The sequence below is a fragment of the Contarinia nasturtii genome, unplaced genomic scaffold, assembly GCF_009176525.2.
Source record: "Contarinia nasturtii isolate CC-2019 unplaced genomic scaffold, AAFC_CNas_1.1 Cnas_scaffold_187, whole genome shotgun sequence".
NCBI lineage: Eukaryota > Metazoa > Arthropoda > Insecta > Diptera > Cecidomyiidae > Contarinia > Contarinia nasturtii.
In genome coordinates, this window is record NW_022197544.1 from 4682018 (window position 1) to 4695054 (window position 13037).

Genomic DNA, 13037 nt, shown 5'->3' on the forward strand with positions numbered 1-13037 from the left:
AAGTAAAAAAAAAAAAAAAATTGTAAGAGTTGAAATGTTTTAATTTTTATACAAGTATTGCTGTAGTGATGCAGAAACAATCGCTGACTACATAAACGAGACCCGTGTATACGAACTACACTTAAAAATAAGTGTGCACACTAAAGTTCACACTTATCCAAATACGTTGTATATGTATGTGTATTGGTTGTGCATAAACATACGAACTAACGCACATTCCTCTTTGTATTACTCGCACCAAAGACAGCGAACATACAACAGCACTGTGATCTAGTCAACATTGAATTCATTATATATGCTCACTGTTTTCGTTGGTGCGAGTAATACAAAGAGGAATGTGCGTTAGTTCGTATGTTTATGCACAACCAATACACATACATATACAACGTATTTGGATAAGTGTGAACTTTAGTGTGCACACTTATTTTTAAGTGCAGTTCGTATACACGGGGATTAGCCATTTGTGGTAGCATATAAAAGTTTTGATGTTAAACTAAATCATCAGTTTTTTCAGATGCGTTTGTGAAGCATCTCGTATTTTGAGGGAATTATATAAAAATACTGATTAAAAACAATGAAGAGTGATAAAAATCTATCGATTCTGTCCGTTGTGATACTATTTTTATATACGTTTTGTGTATCGGGTGAAGATGAATTACGTGGACGTTACCTTACATCTCGTTAGGAGGACATGTGTTGTTTCGAGTTTTTATATTTTTATTGTCTTAGATTATCTTAGATTAAACGTATATTCTCGAAATGTTAACACCGAGAAAAAACGTGACGTTATCATTTACATTCAACCGGGTGGTTTTTATGTGTTTTCTGGTCGAACCGACGTTTTTGATCCTCAACATTTGATGGATCATGATATTGTTTTGGTCACGATTAATTATCGTTTAGGAACATTAGGTAATTAATGCAAATTTGCCAAGGGGCAAACTACTTCACTTTCGTAATTCTTATAATTCAATCTAGTACTCCGATAATTCCAAAAAATTCTATATAATTCCATACAATGTCGCATAATTCCAAACAGTTTTTGAAGTATTTTAAATGGTTGTTTATTTACACAGAATTTTTGTATGAATAATATTATTTCAACGATAATATTTTTTGATATTTTTTTAATTTTCATAAATATATTTTTATGCAAGTATATACAACCGAAACCAAACTATTTTATTGGCTTCATTTACTGAACGAATCGTTTCGAAAATTGTTTGCACTGCGATGTGTTGTACAATTTGCATAGCAGCGACGTTGTATACTCATACATTCAAAGCATCGCTCTTCACGTACACACACATTGTCGTACAAATCATTTTCGGATGGTTCCCTTCGTTTCGATCACATACAAATGAAACCAATTCAAAATAACTCTCCGAAATCTGTTTGTATGAGAAATGTCAAACCGGTATCATTGATGTGATATACAAGTATGAAAATATATTTATGAAAATATAAAAAATATCGAAAAATATTATCGTTGAAATAATAATATTCATTTAAAAATTCTGTGTAAATAAACAACTTTTTAAAATACTTCAAAAACTGTTTGGAATTATGTGGCATTGTATGGAATTATATAGAATTTTTTGGAATTATCGGAGTACTAGATTGAATTATGAGAATTACGAAAGTGGAGTAGTTTGCCCCTAGAAATTTGCACATCATTATGGAGTTTCTACATATTTGTTATCAACACTTTTGTTGATATCCTTTGCTCTGGATGAATTTTGAAATTTATTTGCCGATTTTTACAAATTAAATTTGTCTAGGTACTCTAACCAAAGATGCACCTGGTAATATGGGTTTCAAGGTAATTCAAGTACATATATAAGATCAGTCGACTATTTTGGAACTTTAGTCATTTGAATTCAAAATTGATTATAATTTACCATAATTGACTTTTTCTTTGTTCGAAACAATCAAAACCATTATAGAGAGCATAAAAAATATAGTGTCATCTGGATATTTCATTTGATTTTGTCATCTGGATATTTCAGCTCATCTGGATGACGTTGGGCGATGATACTATTGTTTTCACTCCGTATCATCGCATAACGTCATCCAGATGATCTAAAATATCCTGATAAAATACAAATGGATACAAAATCCAAATAAAATAGAGAGTCAAAATCAATTCAAAACAATATCGATAAATTTGGTGGAAATCCAAATTCGGTCACACTATTAGGATATAGTGCTGGGGCATTCAGTAACTCGTTGCATTTGGTATCGAAGATGTCTCAAGGCCTTTTCCAATGAATGGCAGTAATGAGCGCGTCAACCGTTGCACAATTTGTCCTCCCATCTGATCAATTGGATTTGGCCAAAAGACAAGCTCGTTTGTTGAATTGTTCACATGAATTGGTGGATGTAATGATGGAATGTTTTAAAAAAGTGTGTAAAATAGCATTTTCGTCATAAATAGTTGCGTTTTGTAATATCGATTATGTTTTTCATGCAATAGGCAACTAAAGAAGACTATGCTAATACATTACCTAGTATGTTTGAATTTCCCGAATCAAATCCAACACTTTTATATTATCCGGTTGTTGAGCCCGACTTTGGGCAGGATCGATTTTTAACTGATAACCCAACATGTTTGCCAAAAGCTGGAAAATTTACTTAAGTAGAAATTTTTACCGGACTTACAGAGTATGAGTTCCTTTCGCCGGCTGTCTGTAAGTCCAACAAATTTAAATGGAGGAATTCACAAAAAAAAATTAGTTTCCCATTGATTTTTGATTAAATGTTTTAAGATATTACGCAAAATGCTACACTACGTGAGCAAATAAGCAAAAACATTTTGAAATTGGCACCAATCCGTTTTCTATATGAAAGAGATACACCGAGATCTGAGGAGATTAGTGCAAGGCTGCAATCATTTTACTTTGGGAATTCCACTTCAGATGATTGGTTGACCACTTCAGATGATTGGATTCCACTTCAAATGATGGGCTTAAAGACGTAAATTCATCCAATTCTATTTTATTTCGTCTATTAAATTGTTTGCTTTGAAGACTACGGGTGTTCGCAGAAGGTGTAACAGGCTTTGAAGTTCAACGATTTGTTCAGTCCTCATACAAAAGTGTTCCATTATAAATTCAGTTATACTGGCCGGTATAGTTGGACCTATTATCCAGGCGATAAACCTTATGGTGCTGTTCGTCATGATGAATTACTTTACTTGTTTTATGTTTCATTTCAAACACCGTTATTCAACACAACAGATCCCGAAAATCAAATGGTACAAAAAATGACTGGCTGGTGGACGAATTTTGCAAGAAGCGGGTAACGAATATTTTAACATTCTAACCATTCAATAGTGAATTCAATTTAAGCGATCCAAATGTGGGTGCGTACACCAGCCCGGTTGAGTGGAACCCATTGACATCAGATACTTCAAAATATTTGAATATCAATGAAAATCCAGAGATAAGCACTTTGGGATGAATTGTTTCCAATCGAGTGCGATTCCAATTTATAATGACTTTTTCTTCCTAAAAAATAAATTTTGCCAATTTAAATTTTTTTTTTATCTAAAATAAAGTGAAAAATGAGACGCTCATCAAATAATAGTTTCGACACTTCAGCACATCATAGAATTACTATGAATATTTCAGTCCAAAATTCTATTCTTATAATATGTAAATTGGATACAATTGATTGGAATTGATTTTCGATGAGAAGATTTGATATTTGTCGTTCGAGATGGAAATTGAAGTTCTGTAAAATAATACAACGGGTGTTTTTTTTTTCAAATATAAGAACCGCATGCAAAATATCGATAGTAAAAATCGCTTGAATCGGTTAATAAAAGGTCAACAATGGAAAATTTTCCAATACATGTGCGTCATCAGTGAACAGTGATTCAAATATTTGCAGTTGAAGCGCACAAAAATGAACAACAACATTGACACTTGTACACAGCTGATTCGAACTGTTGTCATTCATACGCGAAGAGCGAACACAATGTACGAACGATAAAGACAGAGAAATACATCAAGCATGAACGTTTATGTGTTTGTTTGGTCGGCGAATGTCTATTGGAAATGGTCTAGTATATATTTGAGTTCAGTTAGAATTTGATTTGTAAACAATTTTATAGCGATGCGCAAAAAAATGACACGTTTTATCTTATCTCAAAAGAAAGTATCGATAACAAAAAGAAAACATGTAAATGTCAATGGTATCGGCAAACCCACCGTCGATATCGGTTATACATTCACGATATGTTTTACGTAAATGTATAAAACAAAAGAAAAATCATCGTAGAAATGAAATTATGTCATACATATATACAGAAGTTGTTGTGCGAGTCCAATACATATTGGTTCGGTTTTGCTAACATACCGATGCACAAACACATAGACAATATGACATATGTTGTTGCGGGAACATATTAATTCATTGAGTGGTGCGCATGTCACTCACAGAAAGAGTCTAGTGTCAAATTGACTTTCAAACAATAACAATATCATAAATTTCTTCGGTACACGTCGTTCGTTGTGTTGTCTATGATTCGTTCTGTTCTCACGGGCGGTCAGTGTAATATAATATATTGTTGTGTGCAATCTCTATTATTTTAATTTGTCGTTAAAATCTTGAATTAAAATATTTTCAGTTTTATTGAATCGTTTGTTAACACTTAAAACTCAACGACTTATTCACAAATCATTTGATGAATAGAAAATAATCAAAACGACGATACGATTGAGAAATTGATTTGCTGCATATCATCACAATTTAAAAAAAATATACATATGCAATGTTATGAATTGAAGTGATAAGATCACGGAAAACTCTCTTAAATTATTGGTGGTCAATTGAAATGTGTTTTGTTTAAATTATCTCTTCGGGTGGTGATAAACGATTTCGTTCGATTTTACTACAAGGTATGCCATTTTCTTTTCTGAATTTAATCATAACATGGACTTTAAGAGAGAAACAAAGTGTTTGCATTGATCAATTTTCAATTTCCAATAAAATCATAAACTCATACACATCTATGTATATCGAACGCTTCTATAAATTGAGTAACGCTTCTTTATTTAATATTTTTTGAATGAACTTGAGCGTGTAAATAAATGTAAAATCAAACGGTTGTTGATTTAAAATGTGTACAAGTCGTAGGTCGCACATGCGCACCATTTCCTTAACGCTTAATTGTAGATCGAGGTTGATCGACGTTGACCTTCAAAATTTTGTAAGCGACACACATCAGGAAACGCAAGCAAAACATATTAGAACTTTCAAAAAAAAAAAAAAAACACATATGATCACAGCAACATTCTCGTACTTCCGACGAATGTCGCCATGCATAGTTTTTCTTCTCTCAAATTATAACTGTCTTTTTTTCAATGCACAGCTATTTTATGTGAATTCAAACAAATTATTATATTAAATTGTGCATTAATTGTTGCCACAGCGCTAATTTTATAGTTGAACAACAACAATGACCACAATGTAATTAACCAGTGAACGCAAATCTATTAAATTCCATCGCATGCCCCGATATCAAACATGTGTCATAACATATTGATATTGCAAAGACCTGTTGAGGAAAAAAAACTCTTTTTATGACTATATAACACAGAATATAAAGATAGAGAGAATTGATCATTTAGCCGCAAAATATCGCACATGCGAGTGTCGTTTTTTTTATGAATTCCATTTTAATCGGCAGGTTGGTGCCTTTGAAAGTAACAATTCCATTTAATGCGGATGTTAAAAAATGATGGATTATTATTCAAAATAATAAACATACATTAAAAAAAAAATTGAAGTCATATGATCAAATACAAATCTGTAACTATTAAATATTTTTCCGTTGTCGATAATTGGCACAATTACTTTAAACTTTTAAACTGTGATGTCAATTTATCTAAATGCAATCCTGTTACGGTTGAAAGTACATGCGAGATAACAAATTATATTATGTGTATTGAAACATGTTTATCAAAACAAAACAAAAATGAAAAAAAGTAGTTATTAGCGATGATTTGTTGATTACAGTCGTTGAAGTACTTTTACCATCAACCAATTTGCCGGTGTATTCAGTTCAATTTCCTCGAGTTATTCTTCGAAAATAAAATGTAAAAGAAAAACATCAAAACGAAAATGTGTTTGCAAAATCACAAATCATAATAATATGCACAAATACTAGTTTAGCAAACCTTTTGCAATGTCAAATCAAGTATAAACAACAACACATCAAGGCTACAAAAAAATGTATTTAACACTCACCAAGTTGTGAATTCTGATGAAAAAAATTATCTTCAGTTAACATCTATTTGCAGTGAAGAGTTTTTGGAAGCATGACGGCCAAGAATTCGTCGTATGCCAATTTCGAAAAAAAACACACACAAACCAAGAGTCACGATTCAAATGGTTGGTGAACGCCGGCTTGAGCATAAACAGTTACAATGTGCTTCACATTAAAAGAGAAAAAAAGAAACGGTTTTCAAACAGTGTGAAGAGAAGGTAGTAGCACTCCATTTTGTTCATTTCGCACGTCACAATCTATCGTGTTCAATGTAATCGAATACACATTTTGCCACTGTTTGCGACGGCATTTCTTCTTCGACGACACCAACACGATTATGGTAAAAAAATTGACAAATTGTAAGATTAAATAAGTCGAAAAATTTGCAATTCAAACAATCGAATGAATTTTGTACGTCTATACTGACAAAGAAATACAATGCACAAGTGAATTTGACGAAAAACTCAGTTGAAGAATAAGTGAACTCAAAATGGATGATATAGATAGCATTTGTTATTATGTGTTTGATTCAATATCACGCAATGATTTGACCGCTTTGCAAAAATCATTAAAATTGTATCCGGATGCATTGGAATATATGGATCGATTTTCAAACACGCCATTACTGTATGCCAGCTATTGTGGTCGAAGTTGTCTGGTTCGTTATTTGTTTGTATTGGGCGCCAATCATCATCGTATAAATATCTTTGGTAAATATGACCAACGACTAATATAATCAACCAACATAATTCACAACATTTTTTTCGAATACATGCTTCTTCAAGGTCAAAATGTATTGTCGTTAGCTACATATTCCGGCGATATTGAGACGTGCAATGTAATTCTTACGTATGTTGGTTTCGATGAATTTAATGCAACTGGCATTTTATCACCGTTATGCGTGGCATCACTTCAAGGAAATATCGACATTGCGAAAATCTATTTGACACTGGAAATCCAAGACGAAAACCAATTTGATTGTCCAAGCGCCTCACTGCATGGCATTTGTCCGATGCAATTGGCCCAGTACAGAGGTGACAGCAACATGATGAATTTACTACGTCCAAAACATCAATTGCATCTATTCAAAACGCAAAATATCCATTAATAATTGACCACACAGACGCACAAATTTTATATTGTATCATCGTTTGGATTTTCTACATCTTGTTTTTTTTTTTTTTTTGACGCTTTATGACATTTGAGAATTTTCCATTAATTAAGTAATAATGTGAAAGAGACATAGCAAAAATGCTCGAACATTTTGCATTGTCAACCAATAAAATTTCATTCGGGATTTCAATTGAACATATTTGTACATGACAATCGCGACACAGCAAGCACTCTCTCGCGCGCACAATTGTATCAATTTAGACGAATATAGGCTAGAAATAAAATAAAGATTGAACGCATTGAAACATCTGTAAATAAGATTAATTTTGAAACACAAAGACTCATTAAATAAACGAATGCTCAAAAATTATTGTTTGTATTTTCCTTCTGTCATTCGATGACGTTAATTCACATGACTTCCATGAGAACCGATTTTTAATGGAATGCGATGGATGAGGTGGTAAACAATTTGTCGGGCACAACGTACGAGCAAATCCAACCGGTCATGTGATACATAAGCTTATGCGTATATTTGACTGTTTAATTAATTTCATCAATATTTCTTATCGTCACCATACTCACATGACCACCAAATTGTCCGTGTACTTGAAAATTTAACAATAAATCAATCGAAATTTTGAAAACAGATTTCATCATTATTGAACAGCGATACCGTTCGGTTTGGTGACTTTTTTCTCCCGCTTTGCGTATTGCTGTGTCATCAAACAAAAAAAAGGTTATCATTTTCAGCAGCAAGCACACGTTGATTTTATTTGATTTTTATTTTTCACTATAATTCTTATCTAATCGGGAAACTATGTCAGATTCGGGCGAAAGTGATAATTCGGACAGGAAACAATTTAAATCACAGCAAATTAAAAATAGCACGACATAAATTATCATATCATATTAAATCACAGTTCCATGTATCATCGTTTAAAGTGACTCTTCGATAATTGTCAAGTTTTATATCTAATTGAATGAGTCACACACAACTTATTTGCGTGACATTAATTATCATTTATTGTTGTCATTTTCAATAATTAATTTTGCATCAAACATTTCCATTCGGAATATTTGCAGTCGTACAAAATGGAATTGTACCATTGGAAAAAAATCAAAGGGACCAGTAGTCGGATTTTGGTTCGTTTTTTTTCGATGGTTTTGCATAAAATAAGCTTTAATTTAGCAACTTGCTGGTGTTTAAAAATAAAAGCAATGCATATTTAAAAAAAAACAGTCAGCTTAAACGGGTTTTTGAACTCTGACTTTATTTGTTTTTCGTTCAACGTAATTTATCTGTTGATAAAATAAACTGGTTGTAAATGTAAACAAATAGAATAAAAACCTCATCATTTTCGTTTGATCAAAACAAAGACGGGGGTTGGCAAACGCAAATAAAGAAAGCTGAACAAATGTTGGGAAAATTTTGATTTTAATTCGAAAATTCTCAAATCCATAATTATTTGATTTGAAAATAACGAAAAATCATGCCAAAACAATAGATTTGATTCACTTGTGTTATTATTAAACGTGTGCAAACACGTGTATGATTAGTGTGATTATCAACTCGAATGCAATGCAAACTGACTTTGTTTAATTTTTTAAGATTCCCTTTATTCGAATTTAATAATAATCATTTTTATTTACTTTCATATTATATTTATATGTTGTTATCGCCGTCATCATAATAATGGTTGCTGTCTGATCACCCGTTATCGGAAATTTATGACGTTGTAATCGACAGGCGCTTGATAGCACATCGTACAGTTCTGAATATCAATTCAACGAAATCGATTGTGTAACGCGGTCACAAATTGGCTGATACGACTTAATAAATTTCAATGTTCGAGCACAAAACTTAATTGTAAGAAAAAAGAAACGATTTTAATCTCATTGATGTGATATTTAAAATGAGGCGAAAATACTTCGGAAATTAAATAAGGAATTCTTAAAATAAGCGTTAACATCTCAATCGAAAAAGGTTGTCCGTCGATTTCAGTCAATAATTATTACGTACAACATACAATATTTTATTTTCAACGTTTTTTTTTTGGTTTGTACTTGCCATTTCTTACACACAGCTGTAATTACATTATTTATTGCGTCAATAAACTATGGATGAAGATAATAGTGACTATGAAAAGTGAGTGGATTTTATCGATGTTGATTTGATTTTTCGCCTTTCAAAAATTAGTTCATATTTTTTGTATTTTGTCGTTGTTGTTTTGTGTCCTAAAGAAAAGAGTCCATCAATGAATACACACATTTGCCCATTTATTCGGTGAATCGACTGGTGCTACGGCAAGAAGACATTGCAGAACATGGTGGTTATCAGAAACAAGTGCAATTAAATTGTTAGTTATCTTTTTTGTCTTTTATTTTTTTCTTTTTTTTCGTCAAATAATCATTTCTCGCTTTCATTTCAGATGCTGATAATGTCAAAAAATCATGTTTCAATTTTAATATTGTACAATTTCTACTTAATCTAATTCCCGTGCTAAGATGGTTACCGAAATATTCGCTGAAACAAGATTTGCCCGGCGATTTATCAGCCGGAATCACAGTTGCTGTGATGCATATACCCCAAGGTATACTCATGCAATCGATCAATTTTGGTTTTCCTAATCGTTTTTTTTTCTCTTCCAGGAATGGCGTACGGTTTATTGGCCGGTGTTAGTCCGAGCTCAGGTTTATATATGGCGTTTTTTCCAACTTTAATTTATTTTCTATTTGGTACTTCTCGACACATTTCGGTCGGAACATTGTCTGTTATTAGTCTTATGACATTAAAAGTAGTTCAAACCTATGGAACTGATGTGAGTGGATCGCATCCAAATTTAAACAGTACAACAGAACCAACACTGATGTCCATAAATCAGGTGGAACATTATACAAACATACAAGTTGTTACTGCATGCGCTTTTATGTGCGGAATACATCAGGTAAATCACTTTGAAAATGATTTACCAACAAAATCATTATTAAATTTAAATCAATTTGATTGCAGATTTTGATGTCGTTCTTTCGATTGGGCAGTTTGGCAGCTTTACTTAGCGAGCCATTGGTTAATGGTTTCACAACCGGTGCTGCTGTTCACGTTACCGTTAGTCAGTTAAAAGGTATAAAGCGCTAAATCAGGCACATTAACAAATATTTTTCATCTGCTCATTCTAACTTTTTTTTTAAAGACTTGTTTGGTATTGAGATACCACGACACAAAGGAGCCTTCAAAATTATTTATGTAAGTTTTATATATAAATGGAAAACGAAAGATTTTATTTTATATTAAATTTTTTTTGATATTTTTTCTTCAGACCATATTGGATTGGATTCCACAAATTCCAAATTCGAATGTGACAACCATCATTATGTCAGGCTGTGTAATTTTGTTTATGGTGATCATGAATGAAATACTGAAAGTAAGTAAAACAAAATGTGTTTTTTAATTTAAAAAAAAAAAAAAACATTTTATCAAATGTCCAATACATTTTCAGCCTCGATGTTCGAAAATGTGCAAGTTTCCATTACCAGCCGAATTGATAGCGGTGGTTGGCGGTACTTTAATCTCGAGTTTATTGAATTTGGGCACCGAACACCATGTTAAATTAGTTGGTTTCATTCCGATGGGCTTACCATCGCCGGAACTACCACCAATCAAATTGCTTTGGGCAGTTTCAGTGGATTCAATTGCCATTGCTATTGTTAGTTATACGATTACAATTTCGATGGCGTTAATATTTGCGAAAAAACAAAACTACGAAGTTCGACCAAATCAAGAGTTATTAGCAATGGTTAGTGTCAAAACAAATAGTTTAAAATTCAAAACACTATTTAAACGATCGACTTATGATAAATATTCAATATTTTAGGGTCTATCGAATATCGTGGGCGGTATGTTTTCATGCATACCAAATGCAACAAGTTTGTCAAGATCTTTAATCCAAGAACAAACCGGTGGTCGAACTCAAATTGCATCTGTTGTATCGTCGTTTCTTATTTTAATCATTCTTTTGTGGATTGCACCATTTTTCCAAATGTTACCAAGAGTAATGACCACAAAATATATTTTCCAATGAATTATTTTAATAATTGAGACGTTTGTGTCTTCTTTTAGTGCGTTTTATCGGGAATTATTGTGGTTGCGCTTAAAGGAATGTACACACAAGCGTTGCAATTAAAAAGGTTTCATCAAGAGTGCAAAATCGAATCATTGACTTGGCTTGTGACATTTGGGGCTGTTGTTTTAGTTGATGTTGACATTGGGTGAGTTGATTTCGCTTAATTTTGAATAATTTTTAGAAATTTTATTCTTTTCGCATATTTGCAAAAGATAATAATATAAAAATAAATTGATTTTCATTTCCAAATATGTTCAGGCTCTTCTTCGGATTGATGACATCATTGTTTGCAATCTATATCAAAGGTTGGCGATCACAATGTGCTATGCTCGGTGCAATTAATGACACTGGCATCTATGTGAATCTTGCCACGCACAATAAAGCCGTTGAAGTGGCAAATATAAAAATTTTCCAATACATTGGTGCGATCAATTTTTCATCGGCCAGCTCATTTAAACGATCGCTGTACAAAAATGTTGGCGAAATTCGACCAAATACCACCGAACTTAATGGAAATGTTGATGGTGTTTTGAAAAAATTACAACCGCATGCGGTTATTGTGGATCTATCGTGTGTATCAAATATTGATATGGCTGCATGCAGAGCATTTGCTGAAATTCAAACCGATTTTCTTATATCGAATACCGTTATGTATTTATGTGGACCGAATGATCGTTTAGTTGATGCCATTCAACATGCTGAACATTTATCGGTGGGAAAATTCTCAGTCTTTCCAACGATTCATGACGCTGTATTATATTTTCAAAGTTCAGCAGCTGATAATGTTTGAAAAAATATCATGATAATTCGTTTTATATGGACAGTATCATCCAGTGCATAAGTGATGGATAAATATAGACAAAATATTTGGTATGAGGTCTGAGTGGCATGAATTTGAATATTAAAATTATGTGGACAATTCCATGAGTAGCATTTCTATTTTTTTTTTTTTTTGGAATCATGTTCTACTTGAATTTGTTGATTTTGTTTTTGTGATAACCTAACAGTTACTAACAAAGAGTTCAAATCAATTAATAGCCTTATAGCAAATGGATAAATTATTTTTGAAAAAAGAGCCAATTGTTACTTATATACACATTTATTGTATATAAATTGAATATATTTTTTGTAAATGTTATTAAACGAATGCCAAAAAATAGCGAAAGATACTAATTCACACCTTGTTTTCAAAATGATGCATATTATTTTTAGAATACATTATTGTACTTTATAAATTTGTATTAGATACGAATTAAAATCATATAATAAATTTATATACTTTAATGTAAGCATAAGAATTTCATTTTAGGCACTGATTTTTGCTTATGAGTTATTTAAATACAATGATTATATATTTTTCCCCTTTTTTCAGCCCATTCGAATTCGTTTCATTTTAATCGTTTTTTGTTATCATTATTCAACTTTAATCATTCTAGTGGATTTAGTTTGGAATGATTAAAATCAGATAAAAACGACTCAAATCTTACCAGCCTGCCAAATCGACAATTTTCAATATATTTCCAAACTTT

General features: G+C 32.0%; 3 protein-coding genes across 7 annotated transcripts; all 3 read left to right on the forward strand.

Annotated features, from left to right (window-relative positions):
- The first annotated feature begins 650 nt into the window (after nucleotides 1–650).
- On the forward strand, nucleotides 651–3829 carry LOC116336784 (juvenile hormone esterase-like). Its single transcript, XM_031760912.1, has 7 exons — nucleotides 651–912; nucleotides 1782–1822; nucleotides 2137–2262; nucleotides 2477–2609; nucleotides 2769–2976; nucleotides 3085–3300; nucleotides 3778–3829. Exons 1-7 carry the CDS (start codon nucleotides 651–653, stop codon nucleotides 3812–3814), a joined length of 1023 nt encoding a protein of 340 aa, XP_031616772.1. The 3' UTR covers nucleotides 3815–3829.
- A 630-nt stretch (nucleotides 3830–4459) lies between these two features.
- Nucleotides 4460–12797, forward strand: LOC116352478 (solute carrier family 26 member 10-like). 5 transcript variants are annotated; one of them, XM_031785113.1, is made up of 13 exons: nucleotides 4460–4904; nucleotides 9135–9371; nucleotides 9472–9533; nucleotides 9629–9744; nucleotides 9817–9978; nucleotides 10037–10332; nucleotides 10398–10509; nucleotides 10579–10631; nucleotides 10705–10809; nucleotides 10885–11181; nucleotides 11260–11436; nucleotides 11505–11653; nucleotides 11767–12797. In XM_031785113.1, the coding sequence occupies exons 3-13, from the start codon at nucleotides 9505–9507 to the stop codon at nucleotides 12296–12298; spliced, it is 2028 nt and encodes a 675-aa protein (XP_031640973.1). In that variant the 5' UTR covers nucleotides 4460–4904; nucleotides 9135–9371; nucleotides 9472–9504; the 3' UTR covers nucleotides 12299–12797. The 5 variants fall into 5 exon arrangements, with proteins under 5 accessions (XP_031640973.1, XP_031640977.1, XP_031640975.1 ...); XM_031785117.1 differs by having other exon boundaries at nucleotides 9135–9254; XM_031785118.1 differs by lacking the exon at nucleotides 4460–4904 and adding an exon at nucleotides 6108–6614.
- On the forward strand, nucleotides 6613–7757 carry LOC116352479 (DNA replication inhibitor plutonium). Its single transcript, XM_031785119.1, has 2 exons — nucleotides 6613–6984; nucleotides 7060–7757. Exons 1-2 carry the CDS (start codon nucleotides 6765–6767, stop codon nucleotides 7380–7382), a joined length of 543 nt encoding a protein of 180 aa, XP_031640979.1. The 5' UTR covers nucleotides 6613–6764; the 3' UTR covers nucleotides 7383–7757.
- Nucleotides 12798–13037: the final 240 nt, after the last annotated feature.

Bases quoted from the DNA above. Each gene is read 5' to 3' on its own strand.
- LOC116352478 (XM_031785115.1), top strand. From the start codon at position 9,505: ATGGATGAAGATAATAGTGACTATGAAAA. The intron at 9,534-9,628 runs GTGAGTGGATTT...TGTGTCCTAAAG, and splicing joins GATAATAGTGACTATGAAAA to AAAAGAGTCCATCAATGAAT. The intron at 10,632-10,704 runs GTAAGTTTTATA...TTTTTTCTTCAG, and splicing joins GAGCCTTCAAAATTATTTAT to ACCATATTGGATTGGATTCC.
- LOC116336784 (XM_031760912.1), top strand. From the start codon at position 651: ATGAATTACGTGGACGTTACCTTACATCTCGTTAGGAGGACATGTGTT. The intron at 913-1,781 runs GTAATTAATGCA...AAATTTGTCTAG, and splicing joins TTATCGTTTAGGAACATTAG to GTACTCTAACCAAAGATGCA. The intron at 1,823-2,136 runs GTAATTCAAGTA...TAAAATAGAGAG, and splicing joins CTGGTAATATGGGTTTCAAG to TCAAAATCAATTCAAAACAA.
- LOC116352479 (XM_031785119.1), top strand. From the start codon at position 6,765: ATGGATGATATAGATAGCATTTGTTATTATGTGTTTGATTCAATATCA. The intron at 6,985-7,059 runs GTAAATATGACC...TGCTTCTTCAAG, and splicing joins TCATCGTATAAATATCTTTG to GTCAAAATGTATTGTCGTTA.